We start from the raw sequence: 27,273 nt of genomic DNA, 5'->3' as shown, positions 1-27,273 counted from the left end.
AATTATTATCAATCAATTGCCCCTAGAGAATGAAAAAAGGCCAACTTAAAAAAATATATATATATATTCACAATATTATTAGTAGTACCGCCTATAACGTAAAAATAAATGAACACTTATGTTTACTTTAAAAAAGCAAACTGATTAATTCCCCTAATAATTCAGACCGTCAATAATTACTTGAGCTTAAAGGAAATTTAAAAGTCGAATATTTCGCATTCTACTACCAATAATGCGATCAGTAGAGTTTTCTTTATTAGTAACTCTTCTTAACTTGTGCTTAATACTAAATTCTTGACGAAGGACAAGTAATATGTTTTGTTTTTCCATTTTACCTGGAAACTATTGCACTAACTTAGTTTCCTTGAAGCAGTGTCTTTCATTTGTCTTTGTTGTAAGCGACCAAAAATAAATAAATAAATAAATAAATGAATAAATAAATAATCGGCGAGGAAGGGGGAAGTATAATAAAAACTCTATATGAATAATTTTAAATATTTTTTTTTTTTTTGCTCCTAATTAAAAAATGTTCATATTTTTGTAGCTGTCACTAAAAAATATTTCAGATGAAAAATATAGTTTGGAGCTTTTCACATTTTTTTTATTTACATGTATGAACATTTCAAATGAACAGAAAAAAATTAAAAATTCTATTTTCAGTATATTTATGAGTTTAAAAAAATAATATCAACGAAATGAAAACAGCAAGAAAGTAGACAGCGGATGGCAAAAACATTTCAGCCACTTAATCTTAACACACTCACATATACGTGTGTGTGCAATCATCCACATAGATGTTATTGTGTGAGCACACACTCACATATACGTGTGTGTGTGTGTGTTTGTGTGTGTATGCAATCATCCACATAGATGTTAGTGTTTACGCGCACACACACGTGTGAGTAGCGTCGGTGAAAGTCTCGCACTCACATCCGCATTCAGGCCAACAAACGAGAACACGTGAAGTCGAACGAGAGAAGATCGACGTCCCTTTATGAAAGTTGTTGCTGTTGAAAAATGCCTTCCTCTACTAAACCAAAGAATGAGACCTCTAACGAGGTCCAAGATCCTCTCAAACAAGCTCTCAGCCTAGTTGAGAAGAAGGTCCGCAATTTGGAAAAACGGAAGGTAAGCAAATAATGCTGGCAAAGAGGATTTTAACAACATTTCTTCCCTTCATCGCTGACTAGGAAAGACTCAGAAGCCCTCTTCGTTTTGACGCTCGGCTTCTTTCAAATCGTCCCGTCACGTTGAAAACACAGGCATTTTCTTTGAAAGATAAACGGATGGCCATCTCTAACAATTTATGAATACAGATTTTAATTATGTACATTTAGAATCTTTCGAATATCTACCAAAACACTTGTAAAACTATTTTTGCCTTTCTACTTTTTCTCGCCATGTCTTCTGATCCTAGGAGAAATAGTTATTTTATTTGTTAGAAGTATTTGGTTGCGAAGATTAAATAATTGTTCTCCTTTAATTTGCCAAAAAATAGAGGATAACTTGTTCGTGTGGACAATGTTAGATACTCCGCTAAATGCATCTACATAAGTTTCCAGTTATAACATGAGGGAGAAAGAATTGTGTTGAGCGAAACGAATCTAAGATGGCGGCTAGCCTAACATTCGAAAAAAAGAAATGCAGCATGGAAAGAGCGTCTCGCCCTGTTTACTCAAAAACACTCATCTTAAACAAAACACGAATGCATTAGTAATATATTAAAATATATATATTTTAATTAAAAATATATTCGTAAAATTACACCATTCATAAAAAGAACTATTTAAAATGTTTTCTTTGTATCGTTTGTTCTCGATGTTAATTTCATAAAAATAATTTCTAGACACGGGAACCACATGCAAAACAAAGTTTTAAATTTATTTTCGTTTTAATTGAATAAACACTTTCATTTATTTAACAATCTAAAGAATTTTAGATTAACTTAAAAGAAACGTAATATGAAACTAGCGAAATATGTCACGTGAGTGCACGTTCGAATTTTTTTTTTTTTTTTTTACTAAATAAATTTTTAATAAAGAATCTCCCCATTTTTTTTTTCTCTCGAAATAAACCCAATTTTCTTCAAACACGTTTCTCTCCATTTTTGCAAGTCGAACTTGTTTGAATCTACTTAAAAAGCAAATGCATATCTAATTAATATTTCTTGCTGCATCTTAAAATGGTGTCTCCATTCAGTCATATTGGCACTACTACAATATAATCCGGAGATTCCGACTATTTTATTATCCAGACATGCTTTTATTTCCAGTTTTTTTGTGCCTTTTTAAAACTGATAACTTAAAAGACTGGAAATGTCTATAATTTGTACTTTCCTCTTTTCTCAAACACTTATAAATGCATCGTCTAAGATTATTGAATTCCTAAAATATGCATTATCCGCTACTTTCCGAATTAAATATAGATCTTAAATGAAAAAAAAAAGTCGGATTTGAAATTTGTTTTTCTTTAAAGTGCAAAATATTTATTAAAAAAAAAACTCACAATGTTTTTATTTTTTTTTAACGTTTAAAGTTTGCTTTCATTTTTTAATTAAAAAAAAATCCATTTCTATTAAACATCACTTGATGATTTGTAATCTAATAAGTATGTCAGTAAAAAAAGTCATGAACCCGCGTCTCCCTTACAACTGACCACAATTTGTGACCATGTCTCTCCCTATAAGCGTATATTTAAAAACCAATCTAACTCCCTGCATTCATTAAACGCAACATAGTTTTCATCTTTGTTTTTCTTCCTGCACACTGAACAAATGTACGGTAAAATTATCTTTCTTCACATAATTTTTATACTATCACTAACACAAAAACATCGATTTATTAACATATTAAAATTATGACAGCGCAATGTATTCGTCATATTCAATACAATTGTGAACCAATTTTCTATAATTCATAAGTTTGATTAAGCTTTTATGGTAAACATGGCTATTTATTTTAACGACATAATTTATTGTAAAGGAAATAGTTAAAAAAAAAGTTAACTATTTTGAGATATCTATTTGTGTGACATATTTACACTAAGTTAAGGTATAAGCCTGTGAAGTTACCGTAAATATTGGTTGTGAGTAAAGTAATAAGGAGTGTGACTTTTTCAGTCACAGGAAGGTACATAAATTGGCAGTCTATATCGGTTACTTCGTTTACAACCGTGTTGTCTTTTAATGATACGGTACCAAGAAATTTTATTTTTAGGTGAATTTTGGGACGCTGGAAACGTTCACAATCGAAAAATGGTCTCAAATTCATGGTCTACCTATTCTTCCTTCACGAATACAATTATTGTTAAAAAAAAAATTATTTTAAATCGACAAAAGTAAAAAACTGCTTTTTAAAAAGTTATTGTGTAACTCTTGAACATAAGTTATTACAATAAAATAATACTAATGTATCATTTTAATTTCAGTAAGTGGGTTTAAGACAAGTTTTCGATTGTGTACGTTTAGAACGTCCCAAATTCACCTTACAAAAAAACAACAAAAATTTGTACCGCGTACTAAGAACCAATATTTAGGGTTGTTTACGGCCCTTATTGGTCTTTTTTCAATATAGACAACAAAACGAAAAAAAAGTGGCCCCAAAAAACATAAGTCTTACCAGAGGTAAGATAAGTTACTTTTCTACCTACTTGTTTTTTTTTTGTGTGTTTTAACTTAATTTTAAGCATTTATTTACATGAAACAGTAAACACTAGTAGTGCCGAGTCTTAAGTTAGAAAAAGAAACTGGCTGATATTAGACAGTAATCTGAGGAATCTCAATAGTCGCTCAAAAATTAGAAGAAAAAAAACCTTTATTGGGTGTGTTTCTACCAATATTTTTAATTTTCAATATTTGAGCGATATGTTAATACCTAAAGTAAAATGCGGACATCGCAAACACTTCCGCTTTGTTAAGAAATGCGTTCTGACTGAAAATAAAAATAATTTGAAATCTACAAAAAAATAAATCGTTTATCAAAATAAATCTCAAATAAAATTTAATTTTTTTTTTTTCAAAAGATGTCAATGCAATTTTCAGTTTTTCCGGCTAGGGATTTTTATCCTCAGTCCCCAAAATTAAGAGATTAGACGATTCCTGTGATTACCTGAGGCCCTGTTGATTGTAGTATAATGCTGGTTCTATGCAGTTATTGCAGTTCTAGGAGGTCCACGCTCCCAGGCTTTGCCTTCTCTCTCTCTCTCTCTCTCTCTCTGAGAAGGGGTTAGTTTATTGCTAATCGCCTGAGGTGTCCTTACCGGGAAATGCCGACAGGGCTGCCCAGGTACTTTTTGCATGTCAATGTTCCTCGGGGGCGTTGACTTTTCAGTCCCACTTTCCGACACTGGTGTCACTGTCACAGTTCTTGCAGTAGGAAAGAACTAAATAATTTTGGTAACAGTACAAACAAGTTAACACTCGATAAAATGTTCTCTCACTCCTAAAAAATAAATAACCACGCGTAATTTATACTCGATAAATTCTAAATATTTATAGTAAACGCAAACGCATTTTTATTTCACTTTTTTTTTTCTTAATTCTGTCTTCTAAGCACTCAGTAATATAAAGTGTTATAAACTTTGCTAGTTGGGTAGACTACAATAAATTCTGTTGGTATTTTTTTTTTTTTTTGTGTGTTAACTATTCTATATGTTAACCGAGTTTTTTTTAATTCAATTTTTTATCAATCACAACTGGACCGACAAAATGCCAAAATTATTTTTTTTAATTTTGCTTTTTTCATGTAGAAACTCAAATGGTAAATTTCTTGGAATTTTCCCTTGATATATTTAGTAAATATTAACTCAAGGACACAACAGTTGAAACGATAGCTTTGACCGGCAAGTTTCGAAAAATCAATAATAGTTACTTAGCAAAGTATCTATTCATTAAAAACGAATGCCTGTAAGTAACTGATTGTGAAAAAATAATCTGGATTTATAAAACAAAAGAATAAACCCGTCTGCTAATGACACTTAACGAATATTATATGAAATCGGTAATTAATATTTAATTAAAAGTTTGTAAAAGTGTTTTGTTTTCTTGTAAATTTAAATTATAGGATATACATAAAAAATTATTGTTGGGGTAGCAAGGTCAGTTCATGGGGTAAGAGCCAAGGAAAGTACAGGAAATAATAAGGATGGATTAGAAGGATAAAGATCTGTCCAGAAATAGATTAGTTTGGAAATAATTTTAGTACTTCTGCATTTACCGACCCTGTGATTTTCATGAAGTTTCTCGGATGTGCTCAGTTGCTGATGGGGATATACTTGGAAGCAACTGTTCGCAAAACGTTAAGCTTCTACAAGAAAGGAAAAACATTGAAATACAATAAATAAAATTACAAATCTCAACCATTACCTGTGCGATTATAATTAATTTTTTATTTCTTCCAATTTATAATAAAAGTAGCCATCATAGATTCGTATGAGCTAAAAACAGCGCATTTATTAAAAATTGAAAAACACTCAACTGACCTTTTCCGGTTATTTCCATCAACTGCCGAGTGAGCTAAAGCTAACTTTGAAAATCACGGGTCGGTAAATGTAGATAATATTTTAAAAAGCCGTCTAACATATGCCAACCTGTAAAACGGATTTTAAATCTAATATGTAATTTTATTTCTTGTTGGTTTCCATTGATGCCTTCTGATAATTGCATAATCTCTAACTGCATCCCCCATTAACAAGGAAGAGTAATTCAAAATTCAAGATCATCAAAAGCAATGCTGGAATAGTCGGAGAAATATTGTTCCAACAAAACTCAGGAGTCCTGTCTATCCTACTATTTTGTCCATAGGTTGTGGAAAGAAGATCGAGTTTATACTTTTGTCAGTGGTGTTAGAGAAGACGACTTCCACTAATCAAACCGAATCTGGTATTCTCAGATGGTCGTCTATTGAAATACTAACCAGGCTCAACAGTTCTTTTTTAATATCATGGTTCTTCAGTGTGGATAGTTGTAGCAAGTGTTTCAAGCTAAAATTCAAAAACTAACTCTTGGTGAACAGACATCTTGCGCTGTTACTCTCATCACAAAGAGAAATTGTAATGCACGTTTGTTTACACACTACCATTTACACTGTTCAATTCTTTTTACCAACAGTAATATTTTATGCTAAGTGGCAACCATTAATCATTGAATATATGCATAGTGTAGTTTTCTGTCATAGAGAAAATGTGCTCAGTTACTTATGCATGAGCATATATTTTCAAAATTTTCAATTGAAACTATACATTAGTATGACCTGTACAACCAAACATTAATGTATGCTTATACATATAATGTTAATTGAAATTAAAAAAATTATAAATCACACACTATTGTGCAGTGCTGTCAAAAATGAGGGTATACTATTTCATTGCTTGTCAGTGTACCTGCAGCTTTTCTAATTGAAGGTATTTTGAAAAAAAAACAAAAAAAAAACAGTATTAGTTGCTGTTAATTAGGTGTTTTGTTAAAGAAATCAAATTATGGATATTTAAATTGAGAATTTACTTTTAGTAAACATTCTTAAGACTAAATGGTGATGATATCTTAAATGAAAAATTTTTTTTTTGCTATATCTCAAAACTTTAATGTGGGCACAGTTTTGCAGCTCAATTATCTACTGAATTATAACCATCCATAATTCTTTGATAATTAGAAAATGTTTTGTGTGTTATTGGTTGAGAAGACAATTTTCCCAATTTTGCAGGCTTCAAATAAGTGAAAAATCTTTACAAATGTCATTTTGTAAAAACTAATAATAAAAACAATTATGAGATCAAATATGCATTAACATTGTGTAAAATAACCTTAAAAACCTGCGAAACTTCAACTAAGATTCATTCCAATAGCTTACACATTGAATCTTTAGCGCATTACAGATCAAACTAGATTTTTTTAACATAATAAATCAATGAGAAAGTAAAAACCCAATTTGATAATGGATTAAAAATTTATTCCCTAAAGTTTGCAATTTAAGATTTAAAAATTTTTTTGTGAAAGCCCGTTATATTAATGATCACCTATTTTTCTTTAAAATAGAACTATCTTCATATGCATTCAGATATACACTATTATGCACACAAAACTTGAAAAACAGCTACATTAAAAATAAATCATTCATTGTTAAAATTAATACCCTAACTTGAAAAAATTTGTTAAAAATATACATGAGAGAATTGTAAATTTATAAATAGAAAAGTTTGTTTACAACTAAATTTTACAAAAATACCCCCCCCTCCAAAAAAAACAAACTGATATTGTAAATCAAATTGAACCAAATTTCACTATATTCACTCTAAACTAGGCTAGTTTGTGATACCTATTTATAGCTAAGTTTTGTTTACGTTATAATCTGCTGCTGATGCTTGTATTTGTGTGAATATATACGTACTGAATTACCTCCATATTACACATAAAGAAATTACTATTTATAGATATTGAAACAGGTGACAGGCACATTGTATATTATCTACATTTGCTCATGACTGTTTCTTACTCCATAGTGTATAAATCTGAAATTATTGTATGTTTTTGTCCTATCTCAGATTCTTATGGTTGTGTAACAAATTATTTTTTGTAGAATTTACCTTTTTACCTTTTTGGACCCTGCAACACATGAGGCAGTCAAAATAAACCATTGTATTTGGTCTGAAGCCAGATGTACAGCATCCGTCCAGTTTCTTCCCGCTGCGAGTAAATTTCTTGATTGTTTGCTTCCAATTTACTTTTGGTCTTCCTCTTTTTCCATCAGGGGTCCACTGGAGCACTTGATAAGCTTTCTGTGATGAATCTTAGGTCATGTCCAAGCCAGCATAGATGTTATTTGCCGATTGATATCTGGTTGGTTAATGCAGTCTCTAACTCCTTGATTGGTAGTTCAGTCGCTTCATTTATTCCCTAAGGCACTTGGAAGTTTCACTTCCATCTAGCAGTGTGGAAAAAATGTTCTTATAAAATAATTTAGATCTGAAGATGAATTTTTTGATTTTCCAGATCTTACAAACCTGATTAAAGGCTTTTTTTATCTTTCATTGCAGCTTGTAAGCCATATTGCCTTATTTATGGAGCTTCCTACATAGGTGAAGTAGTCTACTATTGCTATTTCTTTTTGGTTGATAAAGACTTTATAAGTGGCTAGTGTGTACAGAGAACATATTTTACATATCATTAGCATCAGTATAGAATTTTGCCCTTGTTGATACAATGCATCATAGGTAAATGGCTTTCACTGCTAGTGCAGCAATATCATTGGAAAAGTCTAGATCAAGAAGTTTATACTCTTTGGTCCATGTTACACCTTTATCAATGGTTGCCTTTTTTAATACCCAATCAATGGCTATGGCAAAGAGTCATGATGAAAACAAACATCCTTGACGAATTTCAGTGATCATCACAAACCAATCTCTGAAATCATCTTCCACTTATATGCAACATTTGGAGTTTGCATAAATTGATCTTATTACAGTGATGACTTTTTCTGATAGGTCGTACTCGTGCAAGATGTTCTAAAGTGATGGCCATTGAATTATGTTGTGTTATTACTTTCTAGATTTCTATGGATATGACTTAAAATATATTTTTATCTTGCATGTTGGAATTATTTATATGAAGAAGATTCACTGAATTTGCATCTTAAGAGAAAGTCCTTTTTCATTATGGGTATAGTAGCAATCTATTACTATCAACCGAAAGGGCATTTTTCAACGAGATTTCTGTTTGATACATTCAAATAATTTCCTTGTTTGTTTTGTCTTCAACTCGGAAACAAGTATATAAAAAACAATTAAATGAGCTGTTCCTAAAATTTGTGAATATTTTATATATTATAAATTTTCAGCTATGATATATATTTAATTTGATAATTATGTTCCAAAAAGGTTCAGTTATTTTCAAATAATGTTGTGCAAAATAACTTTGATATCAAATCTACTTTCAGCTTAAAGTTTGGGTTTCAGTGAAGTGAATTTGATAAAAACTTCAGCTGATGTTTGAAAAGTTTATAGATTCTTGTTGTGAAAGGTTAGCACCAGTGGCTAGACAAGATTCTTCCACACTATTCTTTCTATAAGCTCTTTCTTACTCTTGTGCTATTTGTGCATAGTTTCTTATTACAGATTTCATGGAATTCTCTTGACACAAACCGTTCCATAAATCTGATTCCATAATATTTATCTGGATCAATTTATACATTTGCATTATAATTCTCTAGTAAAATTCATGAAGATTTCCACTGTGAAAAATTGGAAGAGATTCTCTCACAGATTGACCGTGCTTGTCTACAAACATCTTATGTAGTTGAAGGTCTTTACAGGAGTATGTATGGAATCTCAGAAAAGTATATGTTCCATGCAGTAGATCAGGAGTCTCCAGCCTGCAGGCAAGATTCAGCCTGCCAAAGTTTTTTCTATGGAAAACAAAAATATTAAAAAGAAATTTTTTTTTAAATGGAGATGCATGAAAAATGTGGTTTTTCTTTTTGTTCAGAAAAATGATTAAAAGAATGAGGTTTAGAATAACCAGTTTAACTAAAAAGCAAAGCAAGGGAACAAAACGGTATGAAAAGATGTCGAGATGATTTTATTTTTATTTTGGCCTGCGTAACTCTAAAAAAATCAGCAATGTGGGCTCTCCATTTGAAAACTTTGGCGCCTCCTGCAGTAAATATTCAAAATAGAACTTGAATCTATATTTTCATTCACAGCTTTCAGTATCTGTTCTCTCCATTTTGAGAGAAGTGGGCTTGCTTTCTTATTACTATCTCTATAACTTCTACAAAATGAGGTATCTGCCATATTCTATTTACGCCTTTTGATACCACTGTTCTCAATGTTTTCATTCAGCAATTTCCTCAGATATATACCTTTTGGGGAGAAAATGGCTGTCTTTTGTCAATATTTTTTGCAGAATATTTGATTTTCATTTAGAAATTTCATTTGATAGTTGTAACTCTTTGGTTTCTCTTTCTCATGTTCCTTGATTAACAATCAAATAAAATTTTTCAAAAATCTTGGTTGAACATTATGAAAACTTATCAGTTGGAAAATCCACTTGGTGTGAGTGAAAAAAACAAACTATTTGAGCACTGTAGGTTTATTTCTGTTTAGTCTGTGCATAATTTCTGTATAATAGTTATGACCTGGCAAGTCTGATTTTAAATATTTAAGCAACTCCTTATACTTTCAATTGAAATGTTGCCTTCATCAATATTGTCGCAAGTTTGTTTCATTGTGCAGACCTGGCTATACATCTGACATTATAATTTGAGGAAAAAATTCAATATCTGAAAAAAATATTTTAACAATTTTTATATAAATTAAAATTTGTCATACTATGCCAAGAGATGTTTAAAATATTGTTTTAAAAAATTTGTTCATTAAAATATTTAAGTGTTAAACTTTTTTTGAAATTCTCCAAAAATTCAAGTACTTTGTGAAAAGTTTATAACAATGACAGACTTAAAAAAATGTCTGTTCTAATTTTTCTAAGAGCATAAAATAATTATCCTATTTAGGAATTCTATTTGACAACTTCATTCAACATTAAATAACCTATAGATGGTTGATCTGCCCAATTCTTCTCACATATGTATGTGGGGTCTTTCTATTGCTATCTTCTATTTCTATAAAACATAGATATGTGTTGGATTTCGTAGATGACCATTCAGGTTTAATAATGGTTTACTTTTTAAAGAACAAACCCTGCTAGCAACTAAAAAATATTTAGCTGACATGGCTCTCTATGGTGAAGTAAAGTGTATTCGCTCTGACAACGGTATGAAATTCACTAATAAAGACTTTGAACTTTCACTAATTAACCATCATATCAAGCATGAAAAATCAGCTCCTAGATCGCCACACAAAAACGGGAGCATGGCGAACACTTTTTGAAATGGCAAGATGTCTATTCATTGAATCAAAACTCCCCAAAAACTTCTAGATGTACGCACTTATGGCGACTGCCTATATGCGCAACAGGTGCTTTAACAAAACACTATCTAAAACCCCATTCTGTGGTAAAAAAAAATTTAAGCCGAATGCATATTTGGTCCAACTTGCTTTGCATATATAGATAAAAAGAGTAAATTAAATATTAAAACTGATAGAGGTATATTTCTTGGATATGATAAAAAACAGTCCAGCCAATTTAGTATTTTTTCCAGAGAAAAAAAAAAAAAAAAAAAAAAAGAATCCGATGTGTAAAATTCACACACATTTAATTTTAAAGACGAAACCCCGTCATATGGAAAGAATAAAATTATATTTCCTCAAATTATTAAAACAAATGAAGACAATGAAAATGACAGAGACAAGAGTATCCATGATGATGTTAAAGTTGAAAGATATCCCAAAAGAAATAGGTGACCTGATTTTTTTGTGTTTGACAATGTCAAAGATTATCAAATCGACTATTGCTATTCCATGGAAAATATGCCAAAAAGCTTTAACGAAGCAATTAATTCAGAACATTGTAATGAATGGAAAATAGCCATGAAAAAAGAAATAGATGCTTTGATCTAAAATAATACCTATACGATAGTACCTCTCCCAAAAGATAAACATGTTATTTTTACAAAAAAGACTACAGCATCAGGTGTTGAACAGTACAAAGCTAGATTTGTAGCTAGAGGGTACTCTCAGATTTACGGTATAGAATATTTTTCTACGTTTTCACCGACCACAAACCTAACGACAATCAGAATTTTATTGCAAATCGCATCGCAATATGACATAAACATCCATCAAATGGACGTAAAAAATGCTTATTTAAATGTCCCAATAGACTGTGAAATTTATATTACCCCTCCAGAAGGATTTATAATGAAAAATAAAAATAGTGTGTGGTGACTTAACAAGTCATTGTACGGTCTAAAGCAGAGTGCTCAGTGTTGGAATATAGTATTCCATGATTATATGATTAAATAACAATTTAGACAATGTGCTGCAGACCCATGTTTATATACCCAACACACAGTAAACTACTGATTTTGGTTTTATGGGTCAATATTTTAATCACATCAAATTGTGACATAATGTTGACTGATGTTAAGAACAAATTAAGTAAAAGATTCAAAATGACCGATCTTGGCAAATTATCCTGTTTTTTAGGGATAGAATTTACTCAAAGTGAAGGACTTTTTACGATGAATCAATCGAGATACATTGACAAAATACTATTAAAATTTGGAATGGGAGAGTGCAAGGAACGCTCTACACCGGTCGAAAATGTTAATAAAAATATACACACAGAATCTTAAATAAGATAAATTATACAGAGAAATCATAGGCAGTCTTGTATATCTAATGACTGTGACCAGACCCGGCATATGCTATACAGTAACAAAACTGTCACAAAAATTATCAAGACTGACAATGAAGGATTTAAACAGAGCTAAACAAGTCCTTCGTTATTTAAAAGGAACTAAAAAACAGAAGGTAGTATTTAGAAAATGAAAAAATCCCCTAAAATTAGAAAAATTTTCGGATTCAGATTGGGGAAACGACGAAGATCGAAAAAGTATATTTGGATATTGTTTCAGACTATCAGATAATGGGCTTATTATTTCACGGAAATCTAAAAAGCAACATATTGTATCTCTCTACGTGTGAAGCAGAATTTATCGCGATCACACACACGATCCAGAAAGCACTCTACCTTAAAAATATCCTAAAGACTATTTTAGAGCCAGAATTAACTAAAAGTCCTGTAGTAATTAATTGTGATAATCAAACCAGTATAGTCTTAGCACAGAACACGATAATCAAATAGATATAAAATACAATTTCATAAAAAACGAGTTGAGAAAGGAATTCATTGTTTTGAATTACATATCATCAGAACAAAATATCGCTGATGTATTCATGAAACCCACAACAAGAATAAAGTTAACAAGTTTTTCTTCAAAACTTGTTGGGGAATTCAACTGAATAATTTTATCACGGGCCTGTATGTATATAAATTTCTATATATTAAAAAAAAACAAAAAAAATTCTAGACAAAAACTATAATCCACAGTTTGAACATCAGGATATAAACATTCAACACCAACTGCTAGTATGGGTAAAAATACAAATTGTGTAAGGATGTTTACTTCTATTAATTCCAGCATGAAGACTAGTACAAGTTTTTTTTTTTTTTTTTTTTTTTTTAGTAGTAGTAGTAAGACTAAATTAACTCTTAAGATTATATGAAAATAAGCCTTTTTGTTTTTTTTTCTTTTCAAAAAACGTACAACTTATGATCAAAATATAACTTCATTCCCCCTCCCCAAAGATAAACAATTCTGTTCAAATAAACATGCCATGATTTTTTACTTATCAAACGCAATTTCAGAAAATATAATTTTTTTAAGCAATTATGCTTTCTAACTTGTAATGTGACATTATTCTCAATATTTACGGAAGTAACAAAATCTGTAATCAACTGAAATAAAATAAAATTTAATTTTTACAGCTAGTTTTTTTTTCTCTTTTTTTTTTCTAAAATCGAATCAACAATGCAACAAAATAATTATTCATAATTATTGCATATTTTAAACTTAAATGTCAAAGCAACTGCTCAGTCATTCCTCAGTCATATTTGTAGTTTTATGCTATCACATATCTGCCTTTTTGATTGTGAAATTTCATGAATAGCAATTTCTTGACTTTTCATTTTTGGCAAAGGAATTTAATAAAATTTCTTTGTGTATTTGTTACAAAATCTTGCTTTGGAACTACTTGTAAAAACTAATTCAGTGGTATAATCCTACAATTTAATATTTGGAAAGTTTTCTCATTCGAAACTATATTGATGGAATTAAGATTAGATCATAAGTGACGCATTACTAGTCGAATGGATTAAGGTGTGAATTCAGCTGCTGTCATACAAAAAAGTTTGATCAGTTGAGAATGCGATTGAATGTTATCTATTTAGAATATCGATTTTCTTAATTGATTTTTGAGCTTTTGTATTTTATTCTAAGATACATGCAAAATTAATTTTGCATATTTTGATGAATTGTCTTCTATGTTACAAGCTTCACAATCAATGACGATCGAATATTACTAACAATCCTTGATGCATTAGCTTTGTTTTATATGCATCCTTTTTGAGTATGAGGATCTGCATTTGTAATTAAAAAATTTAAACAAATGAAAACTTGATCAGATATCTGTTAATTACTTAATAATAATGAATTGAATGGTGGCATATTTTATATTGGACTCCCGTCGATTTCAATATATGAGTGTCCGCCACAGCTAAGTTGCTCAGAAATCCACACAGATGATTTGTTTATAGTGGTGAAGGCTTTGTGTAGAACCAACCACACTTTTTTGTATTGCTAACCTTTGTTGGTGTAGATGACTGCCGCAGGACAGAGTACAGTAGGCCGCAAATCTTTCCATCAGTTACTTAATATCTTAATGAAAACTCAGGGTGCATCTCTTCCAGTGAATTAAGGCACTCCGCGCCCCCAGATACCAACCTAGAAATTTCTATGACTCTGCGCGGTACATACAGCGCCTAACCTTTCAAACTGGTCACCCTCTGGTACTGGCCAGGCTCAACGTTGCTTAACTTCGATGATCTGGCAAGAACCGATGTGTCAACGTGATTGTGCCATATATATATATATATATAGTCATTCACATATAGTACTGTTTCGCTGTATCACAGCTCATCAATGTGGCTAGACAGGCAACTACCTCAAGCCAGGATCGAAACCCGACTGTCCGTACAACAGTTAAGGCTTTGAACCATTACGCTAATCGGCAACTGCTGTGCGGGTAGTGAATTAATGATGTTTTGGCATCGTTCGAATACCTAAGCTCGATTTGTTTACACATAGAGCATCGCTAATGGTATATCGTGTATCACTTCCCAATATGCTCAACTCCAGATAAGGAGCATTATTAGTCATCTACTTACAGTACTGTTTCACTGTATCACAGCTCATCAGTGTGGCTATATATATATATATATATATATATATATATATATATATATATATATATATATATACACACTAGGTATTCTGACCTGGTGTTGCTTGGGAGTATTTATTTTAATGTTTTTGGTATTACCTGTGGAAAATGTTACAAGGTTATTTTAAATCTTTAAAATGTTATTTAAATTGAAAGTTGGATCATATAAATATTTAAAAAAATTTTTTTTCTTTAACCCATAATTTGTTAATAAAACCTTAACGGTGTATTCATTGATGGTTTGTTTTATAACCTGCAAGCTACATAAAATGCAGAAAAAAATAGTTTTAGATTATTGTTGAAGAATATACGGCAAACATTGTTGATATAAGAATATACGGCAAACAAAACATTTTGATTCACAATAAACATGTCTATAAAAGTTTTACAGAAAATTCTAGTTAATTGCTTGAAACCAAAACGTTAAATATTAAACATGGTTTGTTGTAAAAACAGAAACTTTTGCATTTTATTCATATAAATCTAAATATTTACTTGTCCAGTGTCACAAAAATAATCATTGCAAACATTAACTCATAAGAAGCGAATTACCTTCCTTTTATAGTTGCTCTTTATTAAGAATCATTAAAACCAAAAATGAAAACAAAAACATAACTGCCTGTTTACAGTTTCAAATTGGCTATTTTATAATAAAAAGTCATGTTGAGAGGAGACTTTTTTTAGTTTCTTTTTAAAATTTAAAAAAATATGCAAGTGAATTGACATGTGTCCCTTTATAATTTATTTAAAAAAAAATATACAGAAAAAAAACTAACACGTTATGTGTTGAATTTTCATTGAAAAAAATCTGAATTTTTAAAATGAATTCTTTTTAGCTTTAAAAGATTTGGTAAAAATTGTTTTACGTTCATTGTTATTTGTTTTATTTTATTTTTATTCATTTTATTCATAAAGTTAAAAGCAATAAATGAAATAAAAATGTGGCATCTGTCACTAACCGGGGGGGGGGGGGTAGCGGTCCATCATCCTATCTCCTTTCTAAACGCTTGCTTATCCTTTGTATATCTTTCATTTTAGTTTAATTTTAAATTATTTTCTTTGGAAATTAATCAGCAAATATTTTGAATGTTTAATGCTTTATCTTTTTTTTATTTATTAAAATCACTTTAATTATTGGCAAAACTACAGCAAAGATATGGAAAAAATAGGACAATAAGATTATAGATGAATGACACAAATCTTTACTATGAACTGTTTACAAAAATTATACAAATTATGCATTCAAAGGTTTGTTATTGACTCGTTCATCTCCATAAAATATTTCAAAATCTTTATTAGTAATTTAAATAACCAATTTTGATGCTCATACAAAAGTGATACATGAAAACTTCATTTATTCGTGGCTTTCTAACTTAAAATACATCAAACATTGATGTTAATGTTCTTTCCTTTCGGCAAAGTAAAAAAAAAAATTTCCTCTACAAAACAAGCAAACCAAATTCCATGAATAAATATTTGAAGTTATAAAGCACTCGAAGCATAAAACCTTTTCCTAAATTACCAGATTCAGCAAAAATGGTTGATATGCTATAAAACAAAACAATCGAACCTAATACAGTTGGAAAAATATTAATATTTTCCAAGCCTCTCCTCCATCTGTGGGCAAAATACTAGAGTAAATTAGACTCTAAAGCCTTGGTAGAGCAACTAATCTAAGAAGACCTTGTGCACTTACCTGGTGGAGTGTGTGGGTTTTCTATGCACTATTCACTATTTTCAAATTCATCTGTTAGACATTTAATAACCAGATCTGCATGCATCAAAAATGCCTAGACAGTTTGTGCGTGTATGTTTTTTAGTTTCAGATGTTTTTTTTTGATATAATTGATTCCATTTTTTTGTAACTAATTTCAGTTTTAGTTTATATGTAATTTTCAATTTGTTTTCACGTTATAATTTTTACATTTAATGATTTTTTCCTTTTTTCCAGCTAAAGTTGGATATGTACAAGGTGAAACTGGCCGAAGGTGCTATTCTAGAAAAGGATCAGTTGGTAAGAAAAATTAGACTGAAGTCTTTGTTTTTTAATTGTTTTTAAGGCTATTATACTTACAAAGTTGAAATCTGCTAGCAATAATCCACCACTTACAAATTGTATTAAAAGCGATCATATTTATTTTCTTGTGAAGAATATCTTCTGAAAAAATTCTACATTTTAAGGATTTAAACCATAGTTAAGCTAGCAGATTTACCCATCATTGGCTGGGTAACAAAATATTTTGAACATCTATAATATCCTGTCTGTTTAAATGTATGTATTAGCATTACAAGCGTATGCTGTATTTTCGTGGACATCAGCAATATTACATACCTAATGTGCTTCAACAAGTCATATCTTTTTTATTTGTTGGTCAATTTTGAAAAGAATTACATTGATGAAAAGAGAATAGAATAAGCATTCCAATGATGTTTATTTTTTTTTTTATGCGTTCAATATTTTTATGCTCCAAGTTAAAAATGAAAAAACGGTAAAAAATTACGACAGCAAAAAGGGAAACTGTTTTTTCAATGTTTACATTTCATACTTTACATTTGGATACGTATGCACGGAGTTAAATTTGATTAGATATGGCTGAAATTTTACAGGCTATATAAACAAAGAAGTCCATTTCTACTGGTGTTTGATTTTTATTTTTACGACCACAGGAAGCAAAGTTACGACCGAGCAAAGTTGACAAAGAATATTTCAAAATTGATAAGATATATCGGTATATATCATCCATTTCCATATAGATAATAATTTCAGAATTATTTTCATGTATAATGTGTAAATATTTGATAATTATTAATTGTGCAGAAATTTTTAAAAAATGTTATCTTCAAATTACTTAAAGGGAAACGACAGCGATGTTTAGCTATGCGTTAATCATCGCTGTCAGCATATTAACAAGTTTGTATTCTCTTAAAAATAGAAAACTGTTTTTCTACTTTCAAAACGAAAGTAGAAAAAAGTTTCATTTTTTATTCTGAGTTTGTCAATTTAAAAAAATTAAGTTTTTCAAGTTTGTTTTCCAAATAATACTATTTTGTTGTTTTTAACGTTTGTAGTACACATGTACTAAAAGCGTTAAAAAAACAGCAAAATGTACTAAGTACATGTGTTTGTTTTTTAGTGGTAAAAAACAAAAACAAATATATAACGAAAGGTACTTGTGCACTTATGCAACCATGCTGAAATAATGTTATTATTTAGAAACCCAAACACTTGTGCCCCCTCGACGTAAATACCCCCCGACAAACCCAACAAGCAGCTAAATCCCACCCCTTCTCAGAGATCCCTAGATGCAAGAGAGCCTTCTACTCCAGTAGTTTCTTTCCCAGAACAGCTAGACTTTGGAATTCTCTTGCGCATACCAAGATGGCCACCAAAGAAATGACATTGCTTAATATCTGGAAAACTACTTATTAGCAGAAAATTTAAGTGCGATATTTATTTTCAGCATACCCTAAAACCGAAAAAAAGTAATCATTTTAGGTAAAAATTACCATTTTATTTCTTTGTTTACATAGTTAAATTTTTAGTAAAACAATAGAAATGACAAAAATTACCATCAACTGGTGAATATATAGTTGTTGCTTGTCAGGATTCTTGGTATTCTGGTACTGTGAAAGCTACATCAAGGATTTACGTAGAGTACGATTTATAGTTGCATCTCAGAAAATAGGGGTATATTTTGGGCCAGATAGAGAGGATTTACAAAATTGAAAATTGGACTGGTCCCAAAATGCATAAGTTCTAGTCGACTATGGGAATTTCCATCTTTTACAGAAATCCAAAATCTATATGAAAAATTTTCTTCAATTTATTTCTGAGATTAATTCATATCTAGTCAATTTTTTTATTTTTTATTTGAGGGGAGTAGTAAATACCGACTATGAATGCTCTTTAGCCATTCAATGGCTACACCCAGATTAAGCTCTTTGGTGAGGAGGCAGGAAAATGCTTGCTCTCAATAAAGCTATATTTAAATATCACTATAATACTTAGTTTTGTTTATGAATAGACACCCACTGTATGATACCATGCGCCAGTTTAAAAAAATTGAAATTTGTACATTTTAATTTATAATTCTTGGCTTATGGTAAAGAAATACATCAGACTTGACTGCATAATCAGAAAGAGCACACAATTTTACATAAGAGTGCCAAGTTTTATGAGAATAGCTTGAAAAATAAATAAATGCTGGCAAAATTAACAAATTTCTTGAAATGTTGAGGTCCGTAATTTAGCCCACTTTTTCTAAAACCATAAATTTTGGCACTTCAAATTCTCATAACTTTTGGACTACTGATGGTATTTGCATAATTGAAATGGTTTTAAGCATCTTTTACATAGCTCTTTTCATGCAAGTTGATAAAATAACAATTATCTAAAAAGAAAAAATCAATTTGTAATGCTACATGTATGTTTGTATGTCTGCCTAAAACTTTTGACAGAGGTGACGGATTTTCATGAGATTGGTATCATTTTTGAAGCCCGACCCTTCAGACGACAAATATCGAAAAATTGGCTAAAAACATTTTCTTCACCCTCAACTAGGCACTTTTCTACAAGGAGGGGTTGCTTTTTTTCGCCGATATTTTACAAAAGTCATCCCCTTTTTTCGATAGACTAGCCTTAATTTAAACCTACCCCATTTTTGGTTTGGCGATGGACGCTACAGCAAAGGCGTCATTTTTTTATTTATTTATTTTTTTTTTTCACATTCTTTTCCTCCTTCGCGGTAGGGGTTCAAGCCTACCTTCCTACTACCACTTTTTTCTTTTTACTCAACACACACCTTCAAACATCCGGGCACCCAGGCTTGTTTATTATATAAAAGCAAAAATGTGTGTTTGTGTGTGCATTTTTTTGTATGTCCAGCAAAGGCTTTGTGTGTGTGTGTGTGGGGGGGGGGGTACCACGTCTTAGAACTTTTTACATACTTCCTAGATTATAACATCTCCGATTTACAAAAGGTCATCTCTATCTTTTAGTTGAGCGACTTTTATGCGCAATTATGCAATCAGTTTTGATCACTGTGGGAGGGAGAGGGCATTTCATATTAGACAATTGCTATTCATTTGGACACTGCCAGAGCTCCCCTTTTTTGGGGGAGGGGGCTGGTTTTCCCCAACATTGTGGGGAAACAAGTATGTGGCAGAAAGCTGAAAGCTTAACTGGCCTCCAGCCAGACATTCATTTCTGCACCTGCATGAATTCCTCTATTTCTGCAAGTCAACTTGTTGATTGTCATCACTAAATTTGAACACTTTTCACTTCCTGTCGCATCATAGCGTAGTAGTAAGATGTCAGGTTTTCTTTCACTTTTTTTTTCCACCTTTGCGTCATGGGTTCGAGCCTGCGTGCCTACTACCACTTTTTTCTTTGTATTCAATATACACCTCCAAACACCCGGGCAACGCCGGCACCCCCACTAGTAACTGATAAAACTTGGACAAGGTATGAACTCTTTAATTCTATCCATTTCTAGCTTAAATAGTTCTTAAATACTATTCTACTGATCTGTTTACCAAAGTTAAAGGTTTAGAAAAATTGGTACCAAATAATTCTTACACCACCTCTCTATCAATTTCTTTTACCCCCTCCCTCTCTAGTTAATATAAATAATTCATTAACAAGTGCATACAGGAAACACATTTACATCTAATTCTACCTCTGAGGCACTTTTTTTTTCTGTTTCAAATTAATAGGTGACCTTTAACATTTGCATGTTTGAGTACTTTTCTATTTCCGATGTTTATTTTTTTAATTTTTTTATGTATTGCTTGATAGGTTTTGGGGATATTTAAATTTAAGAATTTCACCCATATACAGGTGTTGGACAAAATAATGGAAACACCTTGAAAAATCAAAGAAATTTATTTTAATATGGTGTAGGTCCACCTTTTGAAGCAAGTACAGCATTAATTCTTCTAGGTATTGATTCATACAAATTCTGAATGGTTTTCAAAGGAATTATTGCCCATTCTTCCGTTAGAACAGCCTCCAGTTCTTTTAAAGACGATGGCGGTGGAAATCTACTTCTTAGTTGAACCTCTAAAATCGACCATAAAGGCTCAATAATGTTGAGGTCTGGCGATTGTGGTGGCCAGATAAGATGTTCTAGTTCATCAGAGTGCTCATCGTGCCATTGTTTAACAATTCTAGTTGTATGAATTGGGGCATTATCATCTTGGAAAAAGGCATCTCCATCAGAAAACAGTTCCCTAACCATAGGATGGACTTGGTCACTCAAAATTCTCAAATAGTCGTGGCTGTTAATTCTTCCATGAAGGGAGATCATTGGCCCTGCAGATTTCCAAGAAATGGCTCCCCAGATCATCACAGAACCACCGCCATGCTTGATGGTTGGGAGAAGGCATGTTGGATCATAAGCTTCTTTGGGTTGTCTCCAAACGTACACACGGCCAGAGGTCGGAAATAATGTAAAAGAGGATTCGTCAGAGAAGATCACATTTTTCCACTGTTTTATTGACCAATTCTGGAGGTTTCTACACCACTCTAGGCGTTTTGAAACATTGGTTTTTGACAGAAGAGGTTTTCTGATTGCAGCTCTTCCATGGAATCCAGCCTTGTGCAGCTCCCTGCGAACTGTTTTTGTAGAAACTGGGTTCTGCAGGTGCTCATTGAGTTCAGCAGTGATTTTAGGGGCAGTAGTCTTGCGATCTACTCTCACAATTCGGTTTAAAGCTTGACGGTCTCTTTCAGACAGCTTTCTCTTTCTACCAGAATTTTGCTTGGCCGAGGAAGTTTTCTCTTTTTTAAAAGCAGTCATCACTTTTGATACAGTACCTCTTGAAACACTAAGCATTTGAGCAGTTTCGGTTACACTAGCGCCTGCCATACGAGCTCCAACAATTTGTCTTTGAAAATCCGAAAGGTCTCCCATTTCTGTATATTATGATAATACCTGTAAAAAGAAACAGCTATTTTAAATACCAGCTTCACTAGAAAACAAAACAAAACACACAAAAATATTTCATTTTTTAACTGTTCAAATCATCTTAGAAAATTTCAAGTCAAAATGTCAGGTGTTTCCATTATTTTGTCCAACCCATGTACAAAATAAGAGAAAGTATAAGCCAGCCGAGCCTTTCAAGGAAGCCTTGCCACTGGCTAATAGAAACTATTTACTCATGGGAAGGAATAACAAATCTGATTTAGTTAGGTAACTAGCCTAAACAGCATGTGTATATAAAAATAGCTAGTAACATGAATTCCATGCATTTTAGCCTGATGATTCCCTATATGGATGGAATGTACAAGCCTCTATAGCTTAACTGCCACAAATATATTTTTATAACTTACAATATATATATATATATATATATATATATATATATATATATATATATATATATATATATATATATATATATATTACTAGCGGGTTTAAAACACAAAAAAAAAAAATAACGTAAGGCAAACGAACGATTAAAAAAGAAAAATGAACAAACTTTACGTGAAAAATGGCTTAAATAATACAGGGTCAATATTTAAATTAAAAAAAAATCGAAAAAAAAAAAAAAATCTCACACCACGATTCGAACCCAAAACGTTTAGATAATGAACCAAGGCCTAAACTACCTGAGCTAAAGCGACGTCTTTAAAGTTTGTTTGGTTTATCAACTATTTAAAGTAAATCAGGTCACGACGTCATGACGTCATCTGACGCATGCGTTGTTGACCCTCCCCCCTGTCAAAGATTGTCGATTTCGGGGTGAAAAAGTTAACGTTTTTCTCGTTTTCTGTCTAGACATCTCTCTCTCTCTCTCTGTTTGCGTCACTCTCACACTCTCTCTCACACTCTCTCTCACACTCTCTCACACTCTCTCTCACACTCTCTCTCACACTCTCTCTCCCACTCTCCCACTCTCTCTCACACTCTCCCACTCTCTCTCGCTCTCTCTCACGCACTCTCACGCTCTCTCACGGTCTCTCACTCACTCTCTCTCACTCACTCACTCTCACGCACGCTCACACACACTCTCATGCTCACACACATTCTCTCACTCTCACACACACTCTCTCACTCTCACACACTCTCTCACGCTCTCTCTCATGCACTCTCACGGTCTCTCACTCACTCTCTCTCACTCACTCACTCTCACGCACGCTCACACGCTCACACACACTCTCTCACGCTCACACACACTCTCTCACGCTCACACACACTCTCTCACGCTCACACACACTCTCTCACGCTCACACACACTCTCTCACTCTCACACACACTCTCTCTCACTCTCACACACACTCTCTCTCACTCTCACACACACTCTCTCTCACTCTCACACACACTCTCTCTCACTCTCACACACACTCTCTCTCACTCTCACACACACTCTCTCTCACTCTCACACACACTCTCTCTCACTCTCACACACACTCTCTCTCACACTCTCTCTCACTCTCACACACACTCTCTCTCACTCTCACACACACTCTCTCTCACTCTCACACACACTCTCTCTCACTCTCACACACACTCTCTCTCTCACTCTCACACACACTCTCCCTCACTCTCACACACACTCTCTCTCACTCTCACACACACTCTCTCTCACTCTCACACACACTCTCTCTCACTCTCACACACACTCTCTCTCACTCTCACACACACTCTCTCTCACTCTCACACACACTCTCTCTCACTCTCACACACACTCTCTCTCACTCTCACACACACTCTCTCTCACTCTCACACACACTCTCTCTCACACACTCTCTCTCTCACACTCTCTCTCTCTCACACACTCTCTCTCTCTCTCACACACTCTCTCTCTCTCTCACTCTCACACTCTCTCTCACTCTCACACTCTCTCTCTCACTCTCACACACTCTCTCTCTCACTCTCACACACTCTCTCTCTCACTCTCACACACTCTCTCTCTCACTCTCACACACTCTCTCTCTCACACTCTCTCACTTTCACTCTCTCTCACTTCGTCTGCCTTACTCTAAAGACTGGAAAATGGCGTCTGGCTGTTTTTATTTTAAAAAAAACTTCGATCGTTAATATTCTTTGTAAGCATATTTTTTTTTTTACTTCACATGTTTGGCTTGGCTTTATTTTTCGTTTAACTATCGTATCTAATTATTTCGAATGTGGTAATAACTTTGGTAATGTTGTTATAGCAGTGAAGTTCATAGTTTAGCTTTAATTAATTTTTTTTTACAGATAACATTTTTAAATTGTAAATTCAGACCGCCATTAGAGCTTGCTTACGTCAAGATCACGTGACATGACTCAGCGGGTTTTAAATACAAGTTGACCCAAATAAACGGCCGCGTGTATACTTTATGTAGAAGACTTGGCGGCCGTATTTTTTGAGGGAGTTATAAATTGATTTAAAAATATGTAATGTTTAACATTAAAATGTCACTTTTTTTGGCCCCCCATTGCAGAAAATCAATCAGTTGACGCACTTCTGATGGTCACTTTGGACCAATTTTTCGATATTTGTCGTCCGGAGGTTTTCATATGAGACCAAGTTTGTGAATTTTTGTTCCGTTGGTCGAAAGTTTTTAGCAGACACACAAACATACATACACACACACATACATTTTCGCTTTTATATATATAGATATATAAAATGAGGGTCGTTCCAAAAGTAAGGTCTCCTTTTTTTTTATTCAAAAGCTAAAACTTTGAAGAGCTATGAAAATGGGAGTAGTATCATTAAAACTGGTGACCTTTTGTGCTCCAGGATTTATTTTTTTACATAGTCTCTACCATTCTCAATGCATTTTTGATGCCTCAGTCGTATAAGTCCGGAGCATACTGTCACTCGTGCCTTTATCACACTTCTGAAATCAATGAACCCATCTCTTAACTAGGTGTATCAGAATTTTGAGGGAATTTTTGACACTCCTAACACAAAACTGCGAATAAAATATAAAAAACTCATAATTTCTCTTTTTAAAGTGGGTTGTTTATTTTATTTATGGAATATGCTTCCAAAATAAACTGTTAAAGTTGTTTAAAAAATAATAGAAATATTATTTTTTATTTTTTAAAAAGCAGTGTTTACAAAGTGTCAGCACGCCTTCATTCAGCTTTTTGAATTTTACAAGTTATTTTTCAATTTTTAAACTTTAAAAATCTATCAATACGATATTTTCAGGGTCAATGTGAAATTTTATGCTCTTTCCAATAAACCAAATATATTTTGGACAAACGTTTTTTTTTTGTTTTTTTTTTTCACCCCCAAACCCCACCCCATTTTAAAATGTCTATTAAAATTTTAATAATTTATGTATCACAAATTGAAGATAAAAGATCAATCAAAGAGTGGCAAATCAGCAAAAACTTTTACAGTGCTTAATTTAAGAAATGTTCATCCAAAAGAAGCAAAAGTTGAAATGCGAAAAGGAAGCACAATGAATATTCAGTAGGTACAGGCAAAATGAACATCGATGTTCAAAATGTATAAACATTTTGACCTTAATCCAAATTCACCAAAAATTAGAAAATTAACCAATTTTTATGAAATTTTCAGTATTCATCAAATAATGATCGCGGAATTGGTGATAATGTATTTTTTTTAAACAAAAAATGCCTTTACTAAAATTGTGTTTTCAGTAGTAAATAAAAAATGCAAGAATTTATTTTTGCTTTTTTATATAACTAAAGCATCGTAAATTTTTACAGGAACATTATACGAAAAAAAAGATCCTATTAACGCAATCGATATAACTCAAAGAAAAATTAATTTCTCGGACTATTAATATTATCATTGAATTAAGCATTGTTTATTTAATATTTTCACACAAAAAATTATAATTGCAAAAATTATTATTTTTTTTTTTTTTTTTGCTTACATTTTTAACGTAATCTTTACATGTAAGATTCTAATATTTCCATTGCACGCAAGAATGTATAATTATCAATGTAAGATAATGTTCATATAATCTTGGAAAATAAAGTAAAAAAAATTAAATTGAAAAATAGGAACAGAAAAATAATTTAATTAAAAATGGCAAAAATCATACGAACGTTCCATGTCGGTAAGTACGGATGCACAGACTTAAAAAGAAAACCAGTCTGTTTTGCCCACCCTCCTCCTCTCTTCAGCTACCCGCCTGTTTGTGTTTATCAACTTTAAATTTCACGTAGACATTATGATAAATTTTGACGTAGGTTTGTATTTTTTTAGTGTGTAATTTTTTCAATAATTATGAATTGTTTTCTTAGCCAATTGTAATTCTGTATTAATATTAATAAATAATGGTGCTAACTTTTTTTCTTTTCAATGAATAAATTGTCAATAGTATAATGAATTTAATTAACTTTTATGCATTTTTAAATGAAGGAAGGAGGGTTTGCGACTAAAAAAGAAAAAAAAAAGCTGGAATAATGTTAAATAAAGAAATAAGTTATGTCTAATTTGTCCTTCCATGCATATTTGAATTTTGCCGCCAGAGTTTTTTTTTTTTTTTTTTTTTTTTTTTTGATACGATAAACAAGTCTTGTTCCTACCAGTGTCACATTTTTGGATAATTATTATGTTTTTAAGCAAAAGTTAAGTACATTTATTGCATTAATTCATTATCTTAAGACTTTAACTTAATACTTCACTTGGAAATAATTCCAGAAAACATTTTTCTTGCCAGAAAAATGTAAACCTGATTTTTGTCATAATGAATTTTTCCGTGAAAATGTAGGGTTTTTCAGATTTGAGATAAAATTATCCCATGTATTTTTTTTTTTTTTTTTTTTTTTTTTTTTTTACACTTTTTTCTTTGATAAATTAACTTTAAACTATGTGGCAGAAAGCTGAAAGCTTAACTGGCCTCCAGCCAGGCATTCATTTCTGCACCTGCATGAATTCCTCCATTTCTGCAAGTCAACTTTTTGATTGTCATCACTAAATTTGAACACTTTTCACTTCCTGTCGCATCATAGCGTAGTAGTAAGATGTCAGGTTTTCTTTCACTTTTTTTTTTCCACCTTTGCGTCATGGGTTCGTGCCTACTACCACTTTTTTCTTTGTATTCAATATACACCTCCAAACACCCGGGCAACGCCGGCACCCCCACTAGTAACTGATAAAACTTGGACAAGGTATGAACTCTTTAATTCTATCCATTTCTAGCTTAAATAGTTCTTAAATACTTTAGAAAAATGAAAAGCTCTTGTAATGTATGTTAAGATTCCTACCATAGCAACTTACCAATGGAGACTTATTCAAAAATTGTCCAGTTATTGAGTCCATTTACTGTACCTCGCTTTTCATTGCTTTGAAGCTTTCAACTTGATATTTTTTTATTAAATATTTTCATATAAATGG

At 31.9% G+C, this 27,273-nt stretch overlaps 1 protein-coding gene across 2 annotated transcripts in view; it reads left to right on the top strand.

The window, feature by feature from the left end:
- The first annotated feature begins 891 nt into the window (after positions 1-891).
- The window catches only part of LOC145256410 (uncharacterized), an 86,205-nt gene continuing 59,823 nt past the window's right edge, over positions 892-27,273 (top strand). For both annotated transcript variants that reach the window (XM_080115277.1, XM_080115276.1), the window contains exons 1-2: positions 892-1,128; positions 16,907-16,969. In XM_080115277.1, the coding sequence (XP_079971403.1) occupies positions 1,018-1,128; positions 16,907-16,969 (174 nt within the window). In that variant the 5' untranslated portion in view covers positions 892-1,017. The remainder of the gene's footprint in view (positions 1,129-16,906; positions 16,970-27,273) is intronic.

The sequence above is a fragment of the Euprymna scolopes genome, chromosome 32 (genome assembly GCF_053919585.1).
Source record: "Euprymna scolopes isolate OS-2025 chromosome 32, ASM5391958v1, whole genome shotgun sequence".
NCBI lineage: Eukaryota > Metazoa > Mollusca > Cephalopoda > Sepiida > Sepiolidae > Euprymna > Euprymna scolopes.
Note: the sequence above shows the minus strand (reverse complement) of the source record. Positions and strands in the feature narration are given on the sequence as shown.